We start from the raw sequence: 27202 nt of genomic DNA on the forward strand, positions 1-27202 counted from the left end.
CAAGTAACAAATGGAACCAAGATAACTTTGTATGGAATACTTCACAATGAATCTATAACTGTTACAAACTTCTATATACTAAATATGTAAGGCAGAAACTACCAGAAATATAAGGGGACTGTAACATATACTTCTTTCTGGATAGATCAAGTTGTCAAAAACTCATAATTTGAACATTACAACGCAATTATAAGATTAATTTGAGACACTGCACCTTCTTTTCCAGCATGCACCACGAAACATGTATAAAAACCGATGTTACATTAAGCCACAAAACAAATCTTTTTTTTTTTTTTTTTTTTTTTTTTTTTTGAGACGGAGTCTCGCTCTGTCGCCCAGGCTGGAGTGCAGTGGCCGGATCTCAGCTCACTGCAAGCTCCGCCTCCCAGGTTCACACCATTCTCCTGCCTCAGCCTCCTGAGTAGCTGGGACTACAGGCGCCCGCCACTGCGCCCGGCTAGTTTTTTGTATTTTTTAGTAGAGACGGGGTTTCACCGTGTTAGCCAGGATGGTCTCGATCTCCTGACCTCGTGATCCGCCCATCTCGGCCTCCCAAAGTGCTGGGATTACAGGCTTGAGCCACCGCGCCCGGCCAAAACAAATCTTAAAAATTAGAGAGGACTATGTTTTTAAAAACCTAAGCCATTCATACAAGCATTATTCATAATAGTCAAAGAATGGACACAATTCAAATGTTTATCAAATAAATGGATATCGGGAGGCCAAAGCGCGCAGACTGCTTGAGCTCAGGGATTTGAGACCAGCCTAGGCAACATGGCGAAACCCCGTCTCTACGAAAAATACAAAAAAATTAGCTGGACGTGGTGGTATGCACCTGTAGTACCAGCTACTTGGGGGGTTGAGGCGGGAGGATCGCTTGAACCCGGGAGTTCCAGGCTGTAGTGAGCCAAGATCATGCTACTGCACTCCAGCCTGGGCAAAAGAGCCAGACCCTGTCTAAAAAAACAAATGGATAAATAAAACGTGGTACATCTGTACAGCGGAATATAATTTGGCAGTAAGAAGGAATGGGGCAACACGCTTGGGTCCCCTTCCACGCTGTGGAAGCCTTGTTCTTTCGCTCTTCACACTAAATCTTGCTGCTGCTCAAAAAAACAAACAAAAAAACCAAACAAACAAACAAAAAAGAAAACATGATGCTATGAGAAAGAAGCCAGTCATAAAGACAGCATATTGTATGATTTGATTTATATGAAATTTCTAGAACAGGAAAATGTGTGGAGACATAAAGTAGATTAATAGTTGCCTAAGGCTGCAGGTGGGAGAGGAGGGTTGGCTAGAGGGAAATGGGAATGACTGCTCATGGGCCTGGGGTTTCTTTATGGAGTGATAAAAATGCTTTAAAAATGACTGTGGTGATGTTTTGCACAACTGTGAATATTACTAAAAACCAGTGAATTGTACACTTTAAATGGATTATGTATTAATTATATTTCAATAAACTTTCAAAACTAAAAACAAAAGCCTAAGCCCTTGAAAACGAAAAAAACACTATCTTAAATAACATTTGCATAAAAGAAAAATTAAAACTATAGAGAGTATTTAAAGAATATCACTGACACCATTACACACCAAAACGTGTAGGATGCAACAAAAGCAGCAATTAGAGGAAAATTTATAGCCTTAACTGTTTTCTATGTTAAAGTGAAAAAAATAACATATACACAAATAAACCAATAATTCAACTCTAGTAGTTAACAGAAATGGCAAAACAACTTAAACTCAAGGAAAATAGGAGAGATGAATTATAAGAGACACACATGGAAAGTTCATATTTCATTATGTTTAAGATATCACCTTTTATCAGGTGTGTCTTTTTCTATGTATCACTAAGAAAAACTGCTGCCAATTAAACAATGTCACAATGCTTTGTTATCAATTGCAAGATGTATCCCAATTTCAGAAGTGTTAAAATGTGGAAAGAAAATGCACATCTTTGACTGATAAAATATAGTAAACTAAAAAGCAGAAAGACAGTATAACTGAAAACAAATCCAAAATTTCATCTTTGGAAAGACCAATAGACAAGGAGGTAAATTTTAAAAATTTAAAAAAGAAAGAAAACAAAAGATACAAAGTATTAGAAATACTGAACTATTAGAAATACTAAAGCAAATATAACCTTATTTATACATATTTATATATATAAATATATATTTCCTTTAGTTTTTTTAGTTATATTTTAGTATATTTTGTTATATATTTTTAGTTACATTTGCTTTAGTATTTAGTGTATATAGAGACTCAAATTTATAAGATAATACTGTATCATCAAAAAATTAAGAAAAAAACTCTATGCTAATAATATTGAAAATTTGGATCAAATGGACAATTTTCTACTAAAAAACAAATTTTCCAAGTTGGCTTTAAAAAAATTAAATATTTTAATTAATTTTTAATTAAAAGAATTAGAAAATCTAAGTAAACAATGCTCATGAAAGTAATTTTAAAACTGTCAAAAACGTAACTTCAAAAAATTGCACTAGATCCCCTGAAATATCAGGAGTCACTTCTATATAATCTTGGTTTCCCTTGTTATTAGAATTATTTTAGATCATAAAAGATCAAAATATTTTTTTATAAAATTGGCATAACCCTGACATCCAAACTACAAGAAGTATTTTTCACCTATCAAATTGGCAAAGACAAAAAAGAAAGAAAGAAAAAGGAAAAAAAAAAAAAAAAACTATGAAAAAGCATAGTATTTGTAACGTGGGAGAAACAGGCAATTTCATCCCCTTCTGATGAAAGTACAAATTGACACAACTTCTCTGGAGTGCATTTTGGAAATATACATGAAAAGACATAAGTTTTTGCACACGTTTTGAAGCTGTGCACACTTCTAGGAATTTATCACAAGGTAATAATAACTACATGTGGAAAGCTTTTGCAATAAGGATATTCACTGAGACATTTTAATAGCAAAAATGTAGAAACACCTTAAATCAGGGGTTCCCAACTCCCCGTTAGGAACTGGGCCACACAGCAAGAGGTGAGCGATGGGCTAGCAAGCATTACTGCCTGAGCTCCACCCCCATCAGATCAGTGGCAGCATTAGATTCTCATAGGAGCGCAAACTCCACTGTGAACTGCACATGTGAGGGATCCAGGTTGTGTGCTTCTTATCAGAGTAATTATTTGAGGTGGAACAGCGTCATCCTGAAACCACTCTCCTCAGCCCACTCTCCATCCGTGGAAAAACTGTCTTCCAGGAAACTGGTCCCTGGTGCCAAAAAGGTTGAGGGCTGCTGTCTTAAATGGTCAATATGGGAGAGCAGATTCGAGTTTGATAAATCCATCTGATGGGACTGAGTTATAGTACCGAAAAGTAGATAACATTTTAAAGATAAAAATAACATTTTTAGGATAGAGTAAACATACATATTTTAGATATGCCCAAATGAATAAGATATGAAGCAAACATCTTTAGGTGAGATAACAAAAGCTATTAACTTTTTTCTCTTACAATTAACATGCATTATTTTCTAACCAGAAAAATTAATAAGCATTACTATAATTGTGTTTGTACAAATATGAAATATACTAATAATGCCCAGAGAACCAGAACAGAGGGTTTGTGCTTGACATGCCCTAGTTCAGGAGGATGTGGATGAACCAGTAAGAGTCTTATCACTGTCACTGAGACCCATCTGGTCTGCAGCCTGGGGAACCTTGGGACCCACAGGTCTTTTATATAAAAAGCAGAGCATCCTTTGTATATCACCCTAATCCAGGTTTCCATCCTTGGGAAGTATCAACAGCCTGTTCCAACCCAAGGAGCCAACCAATTGCCTCTTTATCTATGGGCCATGTCGCTTCCTGGAAATTTCTCAAGTAGAAACTGTAAAAACATCTTATTTGGCACAGAGTAGGCTTCTTAAAAAATAATAAGCCAATTCAAACTCCTACCTAGATAGGGAATACTTGGAACCATCTTCAGGCTTCGGATATATTCCCGTGTCCGCTTGTAATTATCTTCTTTCGACATCAGGTAGTCCAATTTCTCAAAGGTAGTCTTGTCTTTTCGATTCAAAAGCTAGAATGAGAAGAAAATATAGCAAAATAAATAAACCAGAAGAAGCTAAAGAGTGGATAACTGTGGATGAATGCTAAAAGGGAAAATCCTAAGTGGCACATCTATGGTGTGTCAAATCCTGGACAGAACTAAGGATTTTAAAAGGCTGTTTCATGCATATGAGGTAGAAGGCAGGACTCGACTCCAGAGGTGGAGCTTGGACACTGGACCAAATTGAGGACTAGCTAAACAGGGACGAGGCAGAAGCAGTTTTCTATGAGATACGCCCACCAGTGTGCCATGTCAGTTTACCACTGCCATAGCAACACGTGGATGTTACCACCCCTTTCCATGGCAATGGCCTGAAAGTTTTTCTAGAAATTTCTGCATAATCTGCACCTTGATTTGCATGTAATTAAAAACACATATAAATATGACCTGCCTCTGAGCTGCTACTCTGGGCACACTGCCTATGGGGTAAGCCCCATACCACAAGAAGCAGTATCTCTGCTGCTGCTGCTGCTGCTGTACACTGCCACTTCAATAAAAGCTGTTGTCTAATACCACGAGCTCGCCCTTGAATTCTCTCCTGGGCAAAGCCAAGAACCCTCCAGGGCTAAGCACCAATTTTAGGGTTTGCCTTCCCTGCATCACAGAGATGGAAAACTTCAATCTTGTGATCCTCACAGAATCTCACACTTGGAAGCTACCCCCCAAAGCTACCTGGCCCACTCTTCTACATGATGTCAGAATCCCCCAAATAACAGCAGCTTGTGGGTGCAGAGAGCCTACAACAGCAAGGTGCTAAGGTAGAAAAGCAAATGCTCAGGGTCACCTGAAGACTTATTTCACAGCTATACCAGGTCTCTTTCCCTGCATCCACAGCTATTTGCTCTCCTCACCATCTCCATGGCTGAAAGTCCTAGTAAGTTCCACACAATTCACATGCCCATGTACACAAAGCCAAGCCATCGCTCGAATCCAGGCTACATCCTCCAGATCCCCCACAGCCAACTGTGTCATATTTACACTGGATGTGGTAATTTTAATCAAAAGACGACAACCTTCTTTTCTCTATGCAGTTATCGAAGGGGCAACTTAGTTAAGCAAATACAGAATGAACAGGTATCCAGAGTCAGAGGTTAGGGAAGCAAAACTCTTTGTGACTGAGATCTCTGGTATGTAAAGCTGGCCACCAGGGAAACAGTGGATCAATGTGCATTTGAAGCCTTCTCAAAAGAAAGGAACAGAAACCAGAACTCCTGGCTTTCAAGACTTTATGCTAAGGACTCAGGCTGTGGTCAACCTGAAAGTCCCAAGTCAAGGCCCAGTGCCAGAAAATGGCAACATGGCTGACTGAACACGGCTTTAAGGAAAGAAGTCTAGGCAGAAAGGCCAGTCTTAAAAGGAGGAGCTGGGGGAGGGGTGGCTGAAGCAAAGTATGAGGCTGATGCTGGCAGCATCCCTGAGTCTAGCTGCCAGGGCCCAGTGCTTCTGGGATTGGAGGTCAATGGCTAAGCCCAAGAGGATGAATAAACAGAAGCCCCAGGGTTGGAGTCCCTTTGGCCAAGGCGTTCAGACCTCGGTGGTCTGTGCAAGGACCGAGAACAAGAGACCCACCATGTTCATCAGACTGACGTAGGCCAGTGTTCAAAAGCCCCGTCATGCAATGGAGAGGAGTGGGACAATAACTGCCTAGCACCTGGGGAAGCCGTGCAGTTCCTGAGACCTGGGTCTGCAATTCCCAAACTCAGGCCATGTCTGGTGCATTAGGGAGCCCTAGGCTGCTTTGGGAAGGCCCTGCCTGGTTCCTTCATCTTCAGCCTCTGGGGCCACAGAGGATGCAGCCATGAGACAGCCCACTTGCACAGGAGCAGTGGTAACTTACGAACTTCGGTAAGGAGAGGCAGAAGAATATGCTGAAAGGAAGGTTCTGATGCTGAAGAAGCTGAAGGATAAAAGTGAACTTTTCTTTTCCCACTGGGGAACTCAGGACGTATCAGTGTGGGGATGCTACACAGATGCTCAGGACAATGGCTGCTTAACTGGTTTGCTAAAATGGACGGGGAAAAACACCATCTTCTACTTGCTGTTTGTAAAACACTGTAATATATAATTCATCTAATCTTCACAAAGCCCAGTGGTAAAAATGGAGCAAGGACTTTTACCTCCATTTCCAGTTCATAATCACAAGTATTAACTTTTCCAAATATCTTCGGGGAACTTGATTCAACAGAGGAGAGAGATATAGTACAGCAATGTGGTAAGTAAACAGAGACTGATAACCCAGACAAATAATAAATGAGCTACTTGGGAGACTGAGGCAGGAAGATTGCTTAAGTCCAGGAGGTTGAGGCTGGAGTGAGTCTTTCTGTAGTGAGTCTTGATTGCATCACTGTACTCCAGCCTGGGTGAAAGAGCAAGACCCTGTCTCTAAAATAATAATTATTATTATTACAAATGAATTATAGGAAAAGGAAGTGTCAAGGAAAGCTATATAGAGAGGCAGCATTTGAAATGAACACTTAAGGATGAGAGATTTGTCAATGAACAATATATACTCAGACCAGAACCAGATACCTACTGGAAAACAGCCCCATTGTGGTTTGATTTTGTTTCTGTGGAGACAGAGCCTCACTCTGTCTCCCAGGCTGGAGTGGAGTGGTACAATCTCAGCTCACTGTAACCCCTGCCTCCTGGGGTCAAGCGATTATTCTGCCTCAGCCTCCCAAGTAGCTAGGATTGCAGGCATGTGCCACCACGCCCAGCTAAATTTTGTGTGTGTATATATATATATATATATATATATATATTTTTTTTTTTTTTTTTTTTTTTTTGAGACGGAGTCTTGCTCTGTTGCCCAGGCTGGAGTGCAGTGGCCAGATCTCAGCTCACTGCAAGCTCTGCCTCCCGGGTTTACGCCATTCTCCTGACTCAGCCTCCTGAGTAGCTGGGACTACAGGTGCCTGCCACCTCGCCCGGCTAGTTTTTTTGTATTTTTTAGTAGAGACGGGGTTTCACCATGTTAGCCAGGATGGTTTCAATCTCCTGACCTCGTGATCCGCCTGTCTCGGCCTCCCAAAGCGCTGGGATTACAGGCTTGAGCCACTGCGCCTGGCCAATTTTTGTATTTTTAGTAGTGACTGGGTTTCACCATGTTGGCCAGGCTAGTCTCAAACTCCTGACCTCAGCTGATCCACCCGCCTTGGCCTCCCAAAGTGTTGGGATTACAGGCATGAGCCACATGACTGGCCAAAGAACTGCTCCATTGTTAAGCAAACCACTCACTTCCCTTACTCAATAGGTCATTCTTTATTAATGCAACATAGAACCCCTTACTTCTTTGGTGATGGCAGCCATTAAACAAATCTGGATGTCCTCCTGACACACACTGTGGCTGGGCCAAGCTGGCTCCCAGGGCTCAGGCAACTGGTTCTCCAGTCTCAGCTGGGGGACTGCCCATGTCCCTTGCCATGCCCAGCCTACCTGCCCAGCCTGTCAAGTGCCTGTATGGACAGCACCTCAGAGGTGATCAGCCTATCTTCTATGCCTCATCCCCAACTTGCCCCACATACTCACACAGACATTCAAAAGCGCTAAATCTAGTTAATTTTACTCATCTGCTCCCTTCTGTGCCTACAAAAGAGACTCAGACAGTATCAGCTTTCTCAAGAATAGTGCATAGGTCACTAGAAGACATCAAAAAACCCTAAACATGTATTTCCCATGATGTATTTGAAAACTGAGAATTTCCTCTAGAAAAATACAGGAATTAGCCAGGAATTAGTAAGACACGGGAAACAGGAAATTGTGGATCCAATCCAGGAGTAGGAAAGGGAGATATGGGATGACCAATGAACAGTAGGCCTTAAGAACAACTGGTCCACATTGGATCAGCCCTAGAAGAGATGTCTCCAGAGAAAAAGTGGCTTGATTAAAAACCTGACATGATGGCACACGGAGGGGAGGGGATAGACCTATTTATTATATGTAATAAAAAATAAACATAAAATAATTTTAGGATTACTTAGATATCTGGTAGATAGGATAAGAAAAAGTTTTTAAAGGCAATTAGAAATTCCAGAAAAATGGGTAGGGCATGGTAGCTCACACCTGTAATTTCACTCCTTTGGGAGGCCAGGAGTTTGATACCAGCCTGGGCAACATAGCAAGATACCATCTCTACAAAAAAATTTTAAAGCCGGGTGCAGTTATTCACGCTGTAATCCCAGCAATTTGGGAGGCCGAGGCGGGCAGATCATGAGGTCAGAGTTTGAGACCAGCGTGACCAACATGTTGAAACCCTGTCTCTACTAAAAATACAAAGATTAGCCGGGTATGGTGGTGGGCGCCTGTAATCCTGGCTACTCTGGAGGCTGAGGCGGGAGAATCACTTGAACCCGGGAGGCGGAGGTTGTAGTGAGCCGAGGTTGCGCCACTGCACTCTAGTCTAGGCAACAGAGTGAGACTTCGTCTCAAAAAAAAAAAAAAAAAAAAAAAAAAAAAAAAAATTAGCTGGGCATGGTGGTGCACACTTGTAGTCTCAGCTATTTGGGAGGCTGTGGCAGGAGGATTGCTTGAGCCCAGGAGTTCAAGGTTGCAGTGAGCTATGAGCTATTACACTCCAGCCTGGGCATCAGAAAGACCCAAAACAAAAACAAACAAACAAAACAAAACAAAAACAAAAACAAAAAAAAAAAAAAAAAAAAAACAAAATAAATCAATCCAGGGAAATGACAAAATATTCAAGGAAGGGCATATTATTCATAGTTTACTACTTGACTATATAGTGAGGCATACTTACTCATTCCTAATCATTAAAACACCAAATATTCATTTAACAAAAGTGATTTCGCTATGATGTGAATGTGTTTGAGGAACAAGGGAAGGTGGTTCAGGAAAACTAAACAAACATCTACCATACAAAGAAGTCACCAGATGCTGTCTAAAGCAGATGGGTCAAGAAACTGTAGCAAAAGCACACTGGTAAATATATGGCAGAAACTACTAGAAGAAGCCACTTAAACTGAAAGTGGTTGCCTCTGGGGAATAATGGGGGTGTGGAGAGATGAGTGGTGAGTGTTAGTTGTTTCACTAAATCTTTCAGTACTTAGTGATTTTTAAAATTCATGTGTATGTAATGCTGATAATAACTTTTTTAGGTTTAATTTTTTAAATATAGGGTTTGTTTGCTCAGGAAATAACAGCATTTACTCACACGTTTTAAGCTTTCATTACAAGAACCATAAACTGCAAACTTCATCTGAATTTGAGGGTCCCTTAGATTTTAGAGTTTATGGGAAGCCTCAGGAAGAAACCATCAGAACTACATACGAGAAAGTAAATTGTCTGCTTACCCAGAGTCAAACAGATACTAAAACCATTTTTGTTCAAGAAAAGAGATAAGGAAGTAAGGTTAAGGAAAATTTCACTAAGTATAACTTCACTTCTAGTAAAGTTTAGAAGTCTTGGGGCACCCTGAGATTTTCTTCCATAATATTGATCATGATTGTGCTTGACTGTATGATTACATTTGTGTCTCCCTCCACAAATTATGGACTCCATGAGGAGGGTGACCATGCTGGCTACATCCACTCTACTGATCCCTGCATCTGGTATGATTCCTGACACAGAGGAAATGCTGCCAAAATACTTGCTACATAAAAGAATCATGAGAAAAATAACAACAACTGAAAAATCCAATTACTTGGAAAATTTTGAATATTCAAATAATTCCTGGGCAAAAGACCAAATAAAAGCCAAGATAATGGACTATTTACAAGCCATATATAATTAGAATACTGTACGTTAAACTGTGTGATGAGGCCAAAAGCACATTAGGAGGAAACTTTGTGGCTTTAAATTCATTTGTTATTAAACAAGAACTAATATAAATCAACTAAATATTCAACTCAACAAGCTAAGAAAATAGTGGGAAAATGGGAGAAAGAAATCAATGGGTAAAAGTAGAAACTGGCATGTTAAAAAACAAAACATCAAACTAAAAAAAGCTAAACATCAAACCTATAGAAATGATTACTAAACCTAAGAGCTAATTTTTATAAAATATCAATAAAATACGTAAAATTTCTATTAAAAAGCAAAAATATACAACATAGGACTGAGAAAGGGGCTATAACCACATATGCAAAATGAATTAATTTACAAGGTAAAAACAAAGTCCCTGCTTATTAATTTTGAATCACTTTCATGGTGCAAAGGATAAATGGGACTCACAAACCATGAGGTCAAAAGCTAGGAAGATCACAAATCTTGGAGAAATACCTGAAGAAGTGGATGGCTTCTGGAAATTTCCCATCATGCTCTGAGTACCTTGTATGTGGCACTTGTATTTGACTGATCACAAACCACCGTTCCCCTTTCTAGTAAAGCAGTTCAAATCTGGAAGTTGTCTCCATGGAGGAGAAAAAAATTTCTCCACATTTTCTTTATGAGGACTTCGGTGTCTTGCTCCCTTGCCTCGAGAGAATATTTCTTGATACATGGAAATATTTATTAGCAAAGAGCCTGCTGCTCCAAATATGTTAAAATTGGCTTAAAATTCCATTTCAATTCCAGTGTCTACTGTTGATACGGAAAGAATTTTTAGTGTTGTGGATAATCTATGGACCAATGGATTCAGCAGACTAAGTATGGAATCAGTAAGGAAATGAACTGGAATTTTTTAAATAATTTTTTACTTCTTTAGATACAACATGCCCATTTCTGAAAAATAAAAAACTACAATGTCACATACCTAATATAAAATATTAGACGCAATAGAGACTACTGTATGTAACATGAGGAAAAATTGTAACTGAAATTTAGTGGTATTCTGGCTAGCTGTCCATGTTTATCTTTGACTAAAGCTATTTTAATCCCTGTATAGACAGAAGTTAATTTGTAGAAAATGTAGTAATGTAAATAATTCCTGTTTACAGAAAGGCAAATAATGCCTCATAGAATGCTACTGATTATCACCTTCGGAATAGTGACTAATTTCATATCAATTTTTAAAGTGATTTTAGCCTTCCTTACCTGATTATAAAAGTGCAGTACTCTAGCTTCTCTTTTGATATGGTTGTAATATCTTACTGGTTCTCTCCTTAATCAATGAGTTAAATAAAATCTTTGACAAGTATTCATCTTATATGAGTCATGATTTTATCTTTTTAAAAAATCATCCTTAAACAGTTACATGCACACATATATACATGTATCCAATCACATGCATATACACACACATACACAATCCTGTAGGACAATTTTCTCATTTATTTCTAATAATTTTTGTTAATTTTTTTATTCCACCCATGGCAACCCAGCAGATATTCCCACAAAGACCCAAGAATAGAGAGCCGGGAGGTTGAGTTTGATCCCCTAACATATGTTTGCCGAGGGCCCATTCAGGGTCCAGATCTGGTCTGGCAGTGGGCAGAGAGTCAGGTACCAAATACACATCTCATTTGTTCAACCTAGCTCAGCAAGGAAGGATCAGAAACACTACATAGGAGAGGGTTCTCTAGGGGAAGAACAAACCCTATTACCCAAAGAAGGAGCTGCAGGAAGAGACAGTCCTGAAAACAAGTCTAGAGGGATTTCAACAAGCACAGATGGGGCTGGAGAGGCCCCAAGGCCACAAAAGGCATCAGCGTGGGCCTGGAGGTGGACACACAAGGGTTGTTTAAGGAAACAGCAGTTTGGCTAAAGTGGAGGTAAGTGTTGCTTTGCATAAGACTAGAAGAGACAGGGGAGAGATGGAAACTCTCCTTTTGACAACGTGTGGTTTTGACTTGGGCATTTGGATGCCATAGACATGTGAACACCATTTTGACTGCTTATTCTACTTTTCCAGATACTTCAGCTCAACTTGCAAACAGGGGAACAATCACAAACTGCTAAGCATGAACAGTGAATGGAAAAGAATGAGTTGACTATGGCCATGTTTTAACAGAAAATTCCTCGGGCCAGCTCTCGCATCTCTTGCACACATGACTTGGGGCTCTGAGTTGCTGTGTTGCTGGTGGTAGCAGATGCACCGCTGGCCATAGCTGAAAGGTTTATGGTTTGTTTTTTAGGGTCAGGAAGTAGGTATGAAATCTTTTGGTGTTTGCTGCCAATGTCGAAATGCCTCTATTATGTCCTCAGCATTCTGCAAGACACTCAGCACCCACCAGCTTACATCATGTGCCACATCCCCAGATGCAAGTTTCTCTCAGAAACACTCATGAGGACAGACCAATTCTCTCTCATTCTAGCTCAGTCTCTCTCCTTCACTCAGAGGCACCACTGAAATACAGGGTTGGAAGTCCACATGATGGTTAAAAACTGGCTGACAAAATATTCATTATCATAAAACTGAAGGTGAAATAAATGCTCAAATGGCAGATCAAAAAGAAAAACTGGCATCGGAATGGTTGTATCTGAGCACAATGCCGCTCTGGAGGAGTGATGGCACAGAGCCCCCATCCTAGCAAGGTGGATGAGGGGTTGAGGGAGAACACTAAAAACTATCTTTAACCAGGGATGTGAAAACCTTGAAACTATGTTTTGGAGAGATCGCTCCAGTAGCGGTGTGAGGGTGGCCCAGAGAGTGCAAGTCCCAAAGCAATGAGACCAGCTGAAAGAGGATGACAGTTCAGGCCATAAGTAAAAGGGCCTGTCATACAAGGATGGAAGCCTCTGCCAATCCATTCGAAAGAGTCAAAAATAATAACAACAACAACAGGTAATACCAAACCCTCAATATGAGCCAGGCATAGTTCTAAACATTTTTCCAGGTATTTACTCATTTAATCCTCACTGTTAGAGGTAGGCCCAGGGCTCAACTCAGGTGTCTGATTTAAGAGGCCATGCTCTCAATCTCCATGCCCCTCATTTCTTGGTCTGAGGTCCCCACACCAATGCAGATCATCAATGCCAATCATATGTAATATGTACTCAGATCCCTTCGCTGCGTAAGGTACAGGCTGGGGTGACAATTTCTCATAGATGAGTTTTTCCACTCATGCTCCCTTGGGGCTGTCCTAGGCTGGAGAGGGACTTTTTGATGCCATACCTGACGTGTCTCTCTGATTTCTGTGGGTAGCTGAATTCCAGCCCCCCATGTGTGTGCAGCCGGACTCTCCTCTCTGTGCAGGCATTACAACCCTAGCTCCCAGCTGCAAAGGCTTATACACAGCAGTTTCTCTGAACTCTGCTCACTGTTTTGACTCTGAGAGCACTTTATTTTTAACACATGGTGACTTCCCTTTCTTGGCTTCTAATTTAGCTTTGCTTGTTGGTTTTTTAATTTGGTTGTATTTTATCCAGAATTTGTGTTTGTGTGTTTGAAGCAGGAGACGGGGAGGGAGAGGCTTATTTCTCAGTCTACCATATTGCCTAAGAGCCTAAAACACAGTCTGTTAAGAGAGTCTTCTGGCACCCACCATCATCTTCCTGGAAACCAAAGTTTGATTTCAGACATGCCAAGTGCGAGCTGTCAAAGGAACATGCAAGCAGAGGGCTCTATGCAGCAGACAGCTAGAACAGGGTTCTAGGGTACAGGAGAGAGACCAGGGCTGTAACTGAAAAGCCAGCCATCACTGGGGTACAGCAGGTGACACTTGAAGCTCCCCAAGTGGATGAGACCACCAAGGGATAGCAAATGGATCAGGGAAGGTGGAGAGGTCACCGCCTTGCAGAAGATCCACATCCACAGAAACAAAAGGAGTCAAGAGGAAGAAAACTAAGCCAAGGGAAAACAGATTTTTCAAGATGGGAGTTATGAACAGTGTCCAATGTTGTAGCAATGTCAAGGAAGATGAGGGTGCAAATGTCAGCAGATCTGACTGAGAACTTCTGAGAAGCAGTTCCAAGCCAGGCTACAAGGAATGATGAGGATGTGTGAGTGAAGGCTGCAAATGTTGGTTTCCTCTGCATCCATCTCCTTATTGCCTCACCTGACTCACCTCCCACCTGACCAAATGCTCAGAAATGCCTCCAAAAAGCAGCTCAGGCCTATCACCACCTTCTCAACAACATCAGAGGGTGGCTACCACTGCGGCACTGCGTCAGACAAAGGGGGGCAAAGGGCACTTCCTGGATGAAGGACTTTGAATTCCAAAGTATGTGAATGTCACACATCTGCTGTCCTGTGATATTTGCCAAGTGGCCTTAGTTCTCTTAGTACAAGGAGCGATTCTCTGAATTGCACAGCTCAATGACTGTGTCCCCAGATATCTAGGATTGACAGCCCCATTCCCAAGATCGTTCCCCTCCCAGGTCACCACCCTCCAGACCAGGCCTCCTGACCCATCGGCTATGATTTCCTGCCTTTCAAGAACTTCAGTTTTCACAATGCTGCGGCAAATGAGTCAAACTCTTTGGATCAATTCAGTAGGAAAGAGCGAATCACTCTGGGAACATGCACAGAGCAAGAAGAGCATGTACGTATGTGTGCACACATGTGGTGTGTGTGTGTTTACGCACATGCGCACACATGGCATGTCTAGCACCTGACTGTAATTACTGTAATGAGTGACTCATCCATACTCTAGGAATTCCATACCCCTAGATCACTCACAAAGCAGTCAGTCTCCTCTTGAGATCACTCTAATCAAAGAAAAGGTTTCATCAGCTTCTCAGTTGCTCAAGCCCAAAACCTAGGACTCACCCCTCATTCACTTCTCCTCATCTCGACATCTCATCCAGCACACAACCTGTCAGCTCTCCCCAGCATATCCGGTATGAGCCTGCTGTTCTAAAATCCCCAGCCACACCCTGATCCTGCCAACATCCCCTTGCTCCTGAATTCTGCCCTAACCTCCTGAGTAGGCCCCCAGTTTCCACTCTTGGTCTCCATCCCCCACCCAATTTGTTTTCCACAGTAGCAACAGTAATTAAAAACACAAAAACCAAAGAGCAACTGGAAGCCAGATTGTATCCGTCTCTTGTTTGAAATCCTTCACTGCGCTTGGAACAGAACCTAACTCCTCTCCTAGGCTTTCAGCCCAACATGATTGGCCCCGCTGCCCAGCCACTGCCTCGTACGTCCATCTCCTCCTGGCACGCTGAGCTCTGGTCACGCTGACCTCTGAGTTCCTTGTTCACATCAAGCTGATTCCTGTGCAGGGCTTTGCACCAGCCATCTCCTCTGCCTGGGATGCTCATCCCCTCATCTTGGCATGACTGGTTCCTTTTTGTCATTCAGGCCTTGACTGAAAATACACGGCTGAATGTACGTTACGCCTGTACTTCAGCATGACATTAGGGAAGTGAGGCCCTCCCTAATGCCACACTAAAGCAGACACTCGGTCATTCTCTGTCATGTATTCTGCATCGCTTTTCTTCCAATTTGACAGCTCCCTGCTGATCACTTCATGTATTCAATAAACATTTATTGATCACTTCTTCTGCCAGCCAGACTGGGCACGTTTATTCTCCCTGAGTAACATGAAAGCCCATGAGGACAGGGGCCTTGACTACGGCTTCAGAACCTGACATTTGAGAAATGTTTGATTTGCAGAATGAATAAGAGCCACACGGTGATGTGTACTCAGGAAATCAGAATTGGCTGCTACAACTTCCTGCTCAGGTTTCATGGCTTTAAGGGAGCCAATATTCCAAAGTCGTCACAGTGCTGGGGTAAATCATTCCCCATCTGCATTTTTCCAGGCCAGCTATGGTAGCCTTCCTGTTTGTGTATGCAGACAGCATTTATTAAGGGCCTACTGTGTACAGGCCTATGTTCAGTGTCAGTCTGTCCTGTCTAGCTCACCCAGCAGCTAGCACTTAGCAGCCACCCATGGAGAGGCCAACAGGACGCCCTGCCCTAGCTTAATGATCAATTCTCTGGAGGTCATCCATGATGTGGCCAAGTAACAGGTATCCTACCACACCTGTAACTCCCTTCCACCAGGTTTCCCAGATATTCAGGCTTTCAGTGCAACCCACAGGGACAGCACAGAGAGCTGGCCTGCCCTGTCCCCGGGCCCTGTGTGCTAGCTGCATTTCTCTAGCCCCATTTCCAAAGCAGTGTGTCTATTTGTCCCTGCCCTGTGCCCAGCCTGATTCTCTCACAGGTTCTTACCATTAGCAAGCCATCCAACACACCCGCCAAGAAGACGGACTGTGGATTCCAGCAGGACAAGGCTGTGTCATGCTGGTTCTGTCGCTCACTAGCTCTGGATCTTGAACAAGTCATTCTACCTCTTCAAACCTCAGTTTTCCTCCTCTGCCAAACAAAAACTATCACAGCACTGACCTTTGGGGATGTTACGGTTGGTTCCTCCAGTGCCACCTGCACCTCTCTACTCTGTGGCACATGAGGCCTCACCAGTTCCAACTCAAAGGACAAGTGAGCAGAGAGGAAACAGCTCTCTTTGGGCAACATTTCTATGGCAATCTCATACCAGAAATTAATAGCAAAAGAAAGATGCATTGCAACTCAGGACAACACATACAATTCAAACAACAAATGTATAGTGGCTGGGCACCAAGGATACAGAGAAAAATCAACATCATCAACGAGGCATGCAGTCAAAAGGGGGTGGCAGACCTATAAACAAAACTGCAGAGTCGGTGCATGCTCCACCCTGCGTGCTGTTATCAGACAGGTGCATCAAGAATACAGACAGTGGAATCTGCCATTCCACTGGGGATGAGGGTGATTTGGATGAAATAAAAAGATGATGAGTTTGGCCCCCTCTGTTTCCTAAATGCTCTATGCCAACCGTAGTCCTTGGATTAACAAGACATGTCAGTGAGAGGGAAGAGTCTGATCTGAAACAAAGGCTGAATAGTGGGTTCACCAAGAACAAGCAGCTACCCCACAAGTGACCTTGGAGACCTCATGTTGTAATCCACACAGTGTGTTTCACCTCCTATCTCCCTGACACAATATTGTGGCAGTTGCCATTCTTATTTCCTAGGATGCTGCATCTACCCACCTTTTGCCCTGGTAAGTGGCTCTCTGTAACCAGGGAAACAGCCCTGGCTCAGCCCTTAGGACACAATAGGGAGGTTTCTCAGAATAGGAACAGGGACATGTTGTTGCCCTGATTCTCCTGCTCTTTGGTGACATGTAATCTTAGCTCCCTGGCATCTTCCTCTTCCCCACCAGCTAAATGCCCACTGAGGTGCAAAGACAGGAGCCAACCAAGGGAAGCAGGGGAGCAACAGAAGCCATGGTATAAACAATCCAAGGAATGCGTGGCCAGAAGGCGTTTGCAAGGCAGCCTTCAAAGTCCTGCTGCAGCTCTCTGGCTCACTGGCTGCATGTCCCCTCCCTGACGGGCCCTCCTCTGACTGCTCTTTCTGCTGCTCGCCAGCAACCAGGTGCCAGGCCAACAGCAGCCACAGCCAAGACAGACCCAAATGCCCGGGAGGTACCGGTAGTCTACCAATCTTATTTTCCAAGTTCCTAATGCAATACTTATGGTACAAAAGGGAAAACAAAAACAAAAATTAAAAAAATAAGAGCCCTCTCTTATTTTGGGTGACAGGGGGTAGGCTGGAATTGTCTTTTTTGTTCAGTAGGGTATGGTGGTTAAGAGCATGGATTCTGGAGCCAGGCTGCTTAGGTGTGATCCCAGCCCTGCCACTTAGCTGTGGGACCCTGCATAAACCATTCTGTTTCCTCATCTATAAATGACAATAGTAACCGTGCCTATCTCAATGGGCAGCTGTCAGAACAAAATGGTTAATATACGTAAAGTGTTTAGGGGTCAGGTATAATGGCTGACACCTGTAATCCTAACAGTTTGGGAGGCTGAGGCAGGAGGACTGCTTGAGCCCAGAAGTTTGAGACCAGCCTGGGCGACATAGCAAGTTATCATCTCTAGAAAAAACTTAAAAATTAGTTGGACGTGGTGTGGCCTGTAGTCTCAATTACTCAGGAGGCTGAGGTGGAAGGACTGCTTGAGCCCAAGAGGCTGAGGCTGCAGTAAGCTGTGTTCAGGCCACTGCACTCCAGCTGGGTGACAGAGTGAGACGACGGATGGACGGACGGACGGACAGAAGGAAGGAAAGAAGGAAGGAGAGAGAGAGAAAGAGAGAAAAAAAGAGAGAAAAAGAGAGAAAGAAAGAAAAAGAAAGAGAGAGAGAGAAAGAGAGAAAGTAAGAGAGAGAGAGAGAGAGAGACAGAGAGAGAGAGAGAAAGAGTGAGCATTTAGGGCAGTGCCTGCCACATGTTTTTATCTTGGCATATGTGTGAGGAAGAATATGACCCAGATGGCCTGAAAGGGAGCTAGGTGAATATGCCCATGCCTTTGAATGGGTCCTGGGTGCAAATTCCATTCCAGGCTCCCCAAGGAAGTTTCCTCTCTCTCTCTCTCTCTCTCTCTCTCTCAATCTCTCTCTCTTTTTTAGAGATGGGGTCTTACTCTGTCACCCAAGCTGGAGGGTAGTGGCGTAATCATAACTCACTGCTGCCTTGAGTTCCTGGGCTCAAGGGATCTTCCTGACTCAGTCTCCTGCGTAGCTGTGACACAGGTGCACACTACCATGCCCAGCTAATTTTGTGAATTTTTGCAAAGATGAGGTCTTGCTATGTTGTCTAGGCTGGTCTTAAACTCCTGGCCTTAAGCGATCCTCCCACCCCCAGCTTCCCAAAGTACTAGGATTATAGGAGTGAGTCACTGCACCTGGCCTGGAGGTTTATTTTCATTACAGCAAAGAACCATCAACAGGAGTGAAGACCCAGCCACCTTGAGCAGGGCCTGTCAAGCCTAACAGAGTGGTCCTGGGTACTGCTGTGACCTGCTGCTGCCCACTGTCCTGGCAGTACACAGCATCCCCTGGAGGACATCATCGCTTCATCCATGGGCCTGGCCCTATCACTGAGTGGACCATATCTCTGTGCAAGACCCTTAGACACCCTAGCCCTCTGTGCTAACTATCTCTGCCTCCACCAACTGTATAGCTTATAGGGATCGTTGAGAGTTACAATATTGCTGACAGTAAAGTCTAGGCATTATGAGAAGATTCAAAAATCATCCCTCTGGGTCCTCACATAGCTCCCAGCAATCCAAGAAACAATAACAGCATCTAAGTGATGGAAAATTCATTTTAAAAAGAAATCTCCAAGCAACTTTTGAAAAAAAAGCCTTACTGGTCAGAATGACTTGGAATCACAGGGCTGGCAGCAACTGCTAAGACTGGTGGCTTCCAAACTTGCTTTTGACCTCCAAAGCCATTGCTCAGTCAAAATTCACCCAAAAGTCCAGTACATAAAACTGATACAAACAGAGCTGCTCTGGTGGAAATAGTGCCCGAACCGCCTGCTTGGCAGCATCTCTCCACAATCTCAGCCCCTGGTGGCGCCCAAGGCAACTCTAAGGAACCCCTGGGACTCCACGAAGCACTGATGGAAAACCAAGAATCTACGCCAACTTCCCCGAGTAGATACGAGAAAATGAGTCGCACAGAAGTCATGCTCTGAATGGCATCTGAATGCAAACCCAGTTTTCTGACACTGGGCTAAAACTTCTCTACTTTGCAAGGACTAGATCTATGGAAAACAGCAATTTAAAGAAACAAGGCTCATTTTCGATCACCTACAACATAATCCCTGAGTATTTTAAAGGCCCTTGAACCAGCCAAGTAGGAAACAGAGCCCAGCCCCACGAACTGGCAGAAAGAAGTTCGGAAATGAGTTGCAGAAGCACATCTGACAATTCCATACAGTTTCTGTCAGTTCCGTGGGATATAAACAGGTCTTGAAAGGCTTGCGCTGTGTGGCTGTGAGAGACCCCAGATCAGGCAGGCCAGGAGGTGAATGCTAATGAGCTATGGAAATAGCAATTACTTCCCCCATGTCAGGCACTATGCCAAGAGAAGGAGGATAAAGAGGTCTGAGATATTTTTAAAGTATTTTTACAGCAGAAAAACTTTCCTACAGACTCAATTATGTAACTATCAGACTCCACCTCTGAGCTGAAATTATCCAGGGCCTTAGGAAAAAAACCCGTTTTTTCCTACACGGGGGTCACAGGTTTCTCCAGGGAAACTTAGCGGTATGGCTAGTGACCCAGGGCAGCTGCGAACCATCAGCCCAGAGACCTTCCCAAGGGCAGTTTGGAGCCTGCCAGAGGAAAATTCCAGCCAAGTGGAGGGCAGAAGTCACGCTGCTGACCCGGTCATCACACATGACATGGTGGTGTCCAAGAAGATCCACTCTGGGGGATTCTGACCCCAGCCACGTCAGCACCTTCATCATTCCCTGGTGTCAAAATGGGGATGGGGTCAGTGACGGAGTGAGGATGCCTACAGAACCGTCATCAACTCATCGTAACTCTGTCATTGACAAAGTATAGACAGTAAGAGAAAGGCTGGGGCTTGTGGAATAAAGAACTTCACCAATGAAATGATAGCCGAAATCAGATAGACTTAGGGAGATTAACTTACGGCCCAGGTTTTTGTCAGTCTGAAGATGGGAGCACTTTGTAATGCTGACACCACAGACATGAGAGAATGAAGGTTGTTGAGTTCTAGAAGTTTCTGAAAAAAAGATACGGAATAGATTATTTTGCTGCTATAAACAACAGAACAAAAACATGCTCAAGTGTTACCAAATGTCATATTTATGAAATTCAATTACACTTAAAAATATCTCATGTAGAAAACATAGTTCTAAGGAGTTCATAGAAACCATATGCTTTTTTTCTCTCAAATTGTCAAAAGGTGAGTCTGCATCTAAAACATGTGCAAAATTTCATAAGCTGACTAGTCTGGACAGAAACGTGGCACGGGGTAAGGTTTGATAATGTGCATTACGTCTTTTTTTAGACAAATCTGAATACTGTCCCAGCAGGCTTTTGTAAACTAAAACCCCGACTGTGCCAGCAGCATCAATGTGGGTCTTCTATGATTATCTTAACACCAGAAGGAGACAGAGGCCGAGGAAAGATGGTACCAATAATCTGCATAATCCCTCTCAGCTGGGAAGGCAGTGCTCGGGCTTCCCCATCACTTGACCATGTTCCTTTGAACCAGACCCCAAATTAGTGAGAACATTTGGATTCAATTCAGTCTCAGACAAGTTTCTTACCATGGAGGGAAACAGAATGAGACACAGCCGAGTGTAAGTGCAGAAAAATGCAACTGCTCTGTTCCTGGTTTTATGCTACCGGAAACTTGCTAACAGGATGGGGGTGCCGTTTCTCATTCTTGGGAGTCAGTGAAGTTTGGGTTATTAGGCAGGCTCTATGGAACCAGAAGACCTGGTTCCAATCCCAGCTCCCACTACTTGTGTGTCCTTCAGCAAGTTACCTAATCCTTCTGAGCCTTGCTGTCCTCATACTTAAAGTGTGGAAGGCAATCACGGCACTTCTGCCACATGAGACAGTGCATATCAACTGCCTAGACCAGTGGCTGGTCCCAGGGCAGGAGGCTCAGTACAATGTGAGTCTCAGCCTTGTCTTTTCCCACCCCTGTCACTTAAGTATTTCCAAGCTCAGGTGCCCCTTCCTCTAATATGTCTTTCCTGACCGTGTCCCCAAAGAAGTCCATGCATATCTGTAGCACACTGGATTGTACTTGCTTTGTACTTGCCTCTCTCTCACCCTGGGCTGTTTCCTGAGAGCAGGGACAAAGTTTTATCTACCACCGTGTCTCTCATACCCAGTACGGTGCCCAGCACATTGTAGGGGCCTAGTGAAATGCATAAAGAAAGGAAAAGCCCTTATACTTAGTCCTCACAGCTCTATTCCTGCTTGGAAATTTCTCTCTCACCACATGAGCTATTTCATTTCATACATCTCGTAACATTCTCTAATTGTTTCCTGTGTATAAGAATAGATTATCTAAGTGAGCTGAATTTCATTCCATGTATCTGCATTGCTACGCCTGTCACAGAACTTCTTTTTAGAGCTGAAAGGGCTATGGAAAATTATCTAACCCACCCCTTTCATTTTATAGATGGGAAAACCAAGGCCCAGAGAAAGGAAGGGGCTTGCACAAGGAAAGACCCAGGGCACAGAGCCAGCATGACAGTCTGCCACACAGAAAATGGCAGAGATTAAGGAGGGATCACTTTGGATTCCATGGGTGGGCCCCATAAACACATTTCCAAACTGACAGCCCGGGAGGACTGGAACCACATCCTACTTTCTCTTGTGGCCCAGCACAGAACTGATTGACAACAACAAATATCTTAAGCCCAGCACCAGTTCCAAGTACTTCAGGAGAATGCACAGGAAGTAAATGTGGGCCGGGCGCGGTGGCTCACACCTGTAATCCCAGCGCTTTGGGAGGCCAAGGCAGGCGGATCACCAGGTCAGGAGATCGAGACCATCCTGGCTAACATGGTGAAACCCCATCTCCACTAAAAATACAAAAAATTAGCCGGGTGTGGTGGCGGACGCCTGTAGTCCCAGATACTCGGGAGGCTAAGGCAGGAGAATGGTGTGAACCCGGAAGGCCAAGATCACGCCACTGCACTCCAGCCTGGGCAACAGAGCAAGACTCCGTCTCAAAAAAAAAAAAAAAAAGGAAGTAAATGTGGCCATTGCTCTTAACATAAATAGATGATGCACTTAACCTGCCCATGAGGCCAGCAGAGCAGCTTCCCTGAAGGCACAGAGGCATGACTCCGATTCCTGCCCTGCCACTGACTGGCCATGGGGGCGGCCCTGAGCATGGACACTTCACCTCTCTAAGCTCTCCTTCCTCTGCAAGTGGAATTATAATCATATGAGCACTGAACATGACCAGGTCAGTAAAGCAGCTGACCATAGCATGGTGCCTGGCTCATAAGGGGCCTCTGTAAAGGGCAGCTTTCCTAGGACCTGGGTGGGAAGACAACACATGCATACATGAAGCAAGAAGCGAAACACCCAGCACAATGCTGCAGCCGAGAGTCAGGCAAGCCTGAGTGGTTGAAACCAGTGTATAGGGAGGAGCTGCTGGGCATGAGTGGTCCAGGAAGGCCCACGGGATGGCACAGCATTCCTAGAGATAAGGGAAGAGGAGGGAAAAGGTGATGCCCAACAAGGACAGAACCTATCAGGCCAGGGGGCAGGAGGTGGGGATGGGGGGCTGCAGGGTCATCTGGCCCAGACCTGAAGCTCAGTGGGAGGTGGGTGGGGTCTGCTGACTGCTGACAATATTGTGCAGGATGTGATGATATCACAAGCATTGAGCATTGACGCTAACTAAAATCTATCAACCCCCAGAACTGGCTAAATCTAAAGTAGGAGAATGAATGGATTCCAGGGACAGCCTCTGGGTCCTGCCTTGTAGAGAGACTGTGAAAGCCCAGGTAAGGAGAAGGGCTGGCTGCCAACATTATAGGGTATGGGGGCATGCTGCCAATTTGCACACAAGGTGCTAGGGGGCTGGTGAACACCCAGGCAGGTCTAACAGCTGGCTCTGCCTGGGGAAGTCAAGCCACAGCACCCTGTTTGAACTCTGCCCAGCAGGCCCACAGCAAAGCAGCTCCCAAAGTACTGAGGAAACATATTTTTAGGGAGGAGGTGTGAGAGAAAAGGGAAAGGAAGGAAAAATAATAATAAAAAGCTTACCTTGGCTATTTTCACAAAATGGCTGAGGATTTCTGCCCTTATTTTTAAAGTCTGTGCTGTTAGAATTTCTCGTACAACCCAAAAACTGACCTGTAGAGTCAAATACACACACACACACACACACACCAGAAAAGTTGTTAATTGCTGGACCAGCCATGTCACCCATGCCCACCGCTGTTCCGGGATTTCCAAGAGGTCAGGAGACTGGGAGAGGACAGCCGGGGTCACGTGAGTTAAAGAGTTCCTCTACAGCGCCCAACCCTGCAAACGGGCCGTGTTTTCAGCGTCCTGTCTCCAGCGCACGCTGCAGTGGCCAAGGGAAAGCAGCACTTTCCTCATCATCCGCGGAGAGCTGGGCCTCCGTGACACAAGTCTCGAGAAGAGCTGCTGGGAATCCTGAGATGAATCAGACTGAATTCCTGCTCAGAAGGATCCCAGTTGTGGGGAGATCATGGATGATGGGTGGATGGAGGGACAGACGGACACATAGCCAAAGGGACATATACATTGGCAGGACCACTTGTGAGGTCCATATCCCCAGCCAGCCCTACGATGAGGAGGATTCATCAATATTTGCACAATTTTAACAAATTTAATTTTTCAGGAGAGGCCCATCCCATAACGTAAATGATATGGAAGTGGAAGTATCTCTTTCTAAGTTCCATAAAGCAATGCAGGTTACAGGGCATGTTTTCCTGGAGACAGCATGCACCAAAAAGGGTATGCTGGTAGCTTTGGTTCAGAAACCCATTCGTGCGTGACCTCTCACATACTGCAACAGCCCGAACCCCTGTGTCTGATGGTGGAACAGGAAAGTCATCTACCAGAGTGGAGCTGACTCACATGGCACCTCAATGCAACGGAAGAAACTCATGCCAAGAAATGCTGGGAAGTGGCTAGCTCTTCCTGTTTATGTTTCACTTCTGTAACAACAGTTCTACGTGAAACACAGATGCCCAAGAGTGCAATGACAGCACTACAAAGAAAGGTGGAGAGCCAGGCAAAGCACGGGGCACAGGGAGAATTAAAAGGAAGGCAAGGCATCTAAAACCCCTAAACTTTACAGGGAAAAATATAGTTAAGGATATTCTAGAGCTAATAAAACAAGCTTACTGCTGCAATAAAATGTATTATCGTTATTGAAATACAATCACCTTTCAAACAGAAAGCAAAGAAAGAGAAACCAAGATTCAACAATGTGCTTTTTATGTTAAGCAGGAGTATTATAGAAATGTTTTCTCAGTGTAATTATCTGTGGTTGCCTCCAGGACATGACTGGGTTTCCACAGAATCATTTTTTCCAAGGAATTGCCCACAATTAAGTTCAGACTCAATATTTACTAGCCAGGTGCAGAAAAAAGTTTTTCTAAATACAAAATGGAGTGCCCATAAACCTTACATTTTGATGCCACATTATCACACTCAAGCGTGATAGTTTACATGTATAATTTAACAGATTCCTGCATGTCAGAGAATCATATGTTTAAGGCATATTATGGAACACGGAAGCACTGACTCTGGAGCTGCAGCACACATTGTGCAGAGGCAACTCTGAGTCAACAACTCGATTCAGCAGAGTTCCATGAAGCCCCTTCTGTGTGCGGGTTCCAGGCACTGGGAGTCCAGACCTTCCTGAAATTGAGGTGACCAAAGGAGGAGGCAGAATCCTTAAGGAATCACTATATTAGAAGGCAGCTGGTAATCATGGCCATGGAAGAAGTTCAAACAGTAAACCAAAGTATGAGAGAGCTAATAATGATAGAGGAAGGCTTCTCGAAGAAGACAGGCCTTGAAAGATGGGTAGACTTTAAACAAGAGAAGACTGAAGTGTGGCTATATGTTCCATGACCAGGGATGGCTAGGTAGTGTTGCAGGAGTACTGTGGGTGGGGGTCATGAATGAGGATGAGGGTGGGGAGGGAGAAAAAGACCAGACTGGGTGTGTGGTGGGGAGGGTAGGACTGGTGCAACAAGGTGAGAGGAAGGAGCTAAAACACTATTCTACACAGGGACTTTCAGAGGCTTCTGAGCAGGGTGATAGATGAGATCCTTTGGAAGGATAGAGACACCCATTAGAAAACTGATGCAATGGTCTCAGTGAGAATATGAGGAGGTCTGAGCCAGGGCCATGCCAAAGGAGATGGAAAGAAGAGGGAGATAAGGAAGACATTAAAAAGGTAGAATCAGCATAGTTTTAAAAACTTTTTATTTTATTCTCTTTTCTAATGACTGAAGAAAAGAAAACTTAAGCTTTTAACTTCAGAAGTTTGATGCAGAAAACAAGGAAAACAGAGATAAGTACAAAAAGAAAGAAATTTCAGTCTCACATATAGATCAACATTATAAACACTGTGGTATGTGTCCTTCTGGTCTTTATTTTCTTTTTTTTTTCTTTTTTTTGAGAGGGCGTCTCGCTCTGTCACCGAGGCTGGAGTGCAGTGGCACGATCTCCACTCACTGCAACCTCCGCCACCTGGGTTCAAGGGATTCTCCTGCCTCAGCCTCCTTAGTGGCTGGGATTACAGGCATGCACCACCACACCTGGCTAATTTTTGTATTTTTAGTAGAGATGGGGTTTCACCATATTGGCCAAGCTGATCTTGAACTCCTGACCTCAGGTGATCTGCCTGCCTCGGCCTCCCAAAGTGCTGGGATTACAGGCATGAGCCACTGTGCCCGACCATCTTCTTTTTCTCTATATAGAACATGTTTGTCTTTTAAAACTAAACTGCTGTATATTAATTATATATCACAAGAATTTTTATAAGTGAATATTCCTCTACAATTTTTAGCAGCTTCCAAGTATTTCATCATAGAGAAGTATCATCATTTTCTTAAATAACCCTCTACTGTTGAATAGGTTATTTCTAATTTTGTTGTAATAATGCTGAGATGAACATCTTTATATATATGTTTGTACACTTTTTATTGAGGTCCTCAGATAAATTCCTGTAAAGTGGAGTGAATAAAAGTGTGTGTACCTGTTTTCAAGAGTATATGTTAAAAAACACGGCCTCCAAAAGGTCTATTTGTTTACTCCTCAACACGCTGAAGCAGATCCATGTTGCCATACACAGGCCAATACCAGTTACTATCATTTTTTTTTAACTAATTCAGTGGAAAAAAATGGTATTTCACAGTTTCAATTTCACATTTCTTTCATGACTATTCAGGTGTTTTTTGTTTGTTTGTTTGTTTTGCTTTTTCTCAGTTAACATTTTTTGTTCCAAACACTTATAGGTCATTTGTACTATTTGCCTTCTGAATTGCCTATGCAGGTCCTTATGGAGAACTATCTTTCTACTGGGACATCTTTCCTTCCAACCTCAAACTCCTGGGCTCAAGTATCCTCCCACCTCAGCCTGTCAAGTAGCTGAGACTACAGGCACACATCACCACACCTGGTTTTTGTTGTTGTTGTTGTTGTTGTTGTTTGTATGGATGGGGTCTTACTATGTCACCCAAGCAGGTTTTTTCTTATTATTGATTGACAAAAACTCTTTGTGTAGCAAATAAAAATACATGTTGTGAGTCATATATTGTACCAAGAGCATGTAGACATTGGTACTCTTATATGCTGTTTGGAGGAATGGAAATCAGTAACATTTTGAAGAACAACTTGAACATATCTTTCAAGATATTTAAGGTATAGTCTCCCTAGAATA

The 27202-nt window shown here is 43.5% G+C and overlaps 2 protein-coding genes across 19 annotated transcripts in view; both read right to left on the bottom strand.

Annotated features, from left to right (window-relative positions):
- Positions 1-27202, bottom strand: part of GARNL3 (GTPase activating Rap/RanGAP domain like 3) — a 598754-nt gene that overhangs the window by 327122 nt on the left and 244430 nt on the right. The window lies entirely within an intron of this gene.
- Positions 1-27202, bottom strand: part of RALGPS1 (Ral GEF with PH domain and SH3 binding motif 1) — a 309219-nt gene that overhangs the window by 153545 nt on the left and 128472 nt on the right. For all 18 annotated transcript variants that reach the window (XR_007719610.1, XM_050760039.1, XM_050760032.1 and 15 more), the window contains 3 exons: positions 23539-23628; positions 20423-20515; positions 3931-4057 (listed from right to left, as the gene is read on the bottom strand). Coding sequence is in view for 17 of the 18 variants with exons in the window: in XM_050760039.1 (XP_050615996.1) it covers positions 3931-4057; positions 20423-20515; positions 23539-23628 (310 nt within the window). In the remaining variant the exon portion in view is untranslated. The remainder of the gene's footprint in view (positions 1-3930; positions 4058-20422; positions 20516-23538; positions 23629-27202) is intronic.

The sequence above is a fragment of the Macaca thibetana genome, chromosome 15 (assembly GCF_024542745.1).
Source record: "Macaca thibetana thibetana isolate TM-01 chromosome 15, ASM2454274v1, whole genome shotgun sequence".
Classification (NCBI taxonomy): Eukaryota; Metazoa; Chordata; class Mammalia; order Primates; family Cercopithecidae; genus Macaca; species Macaca thibetana.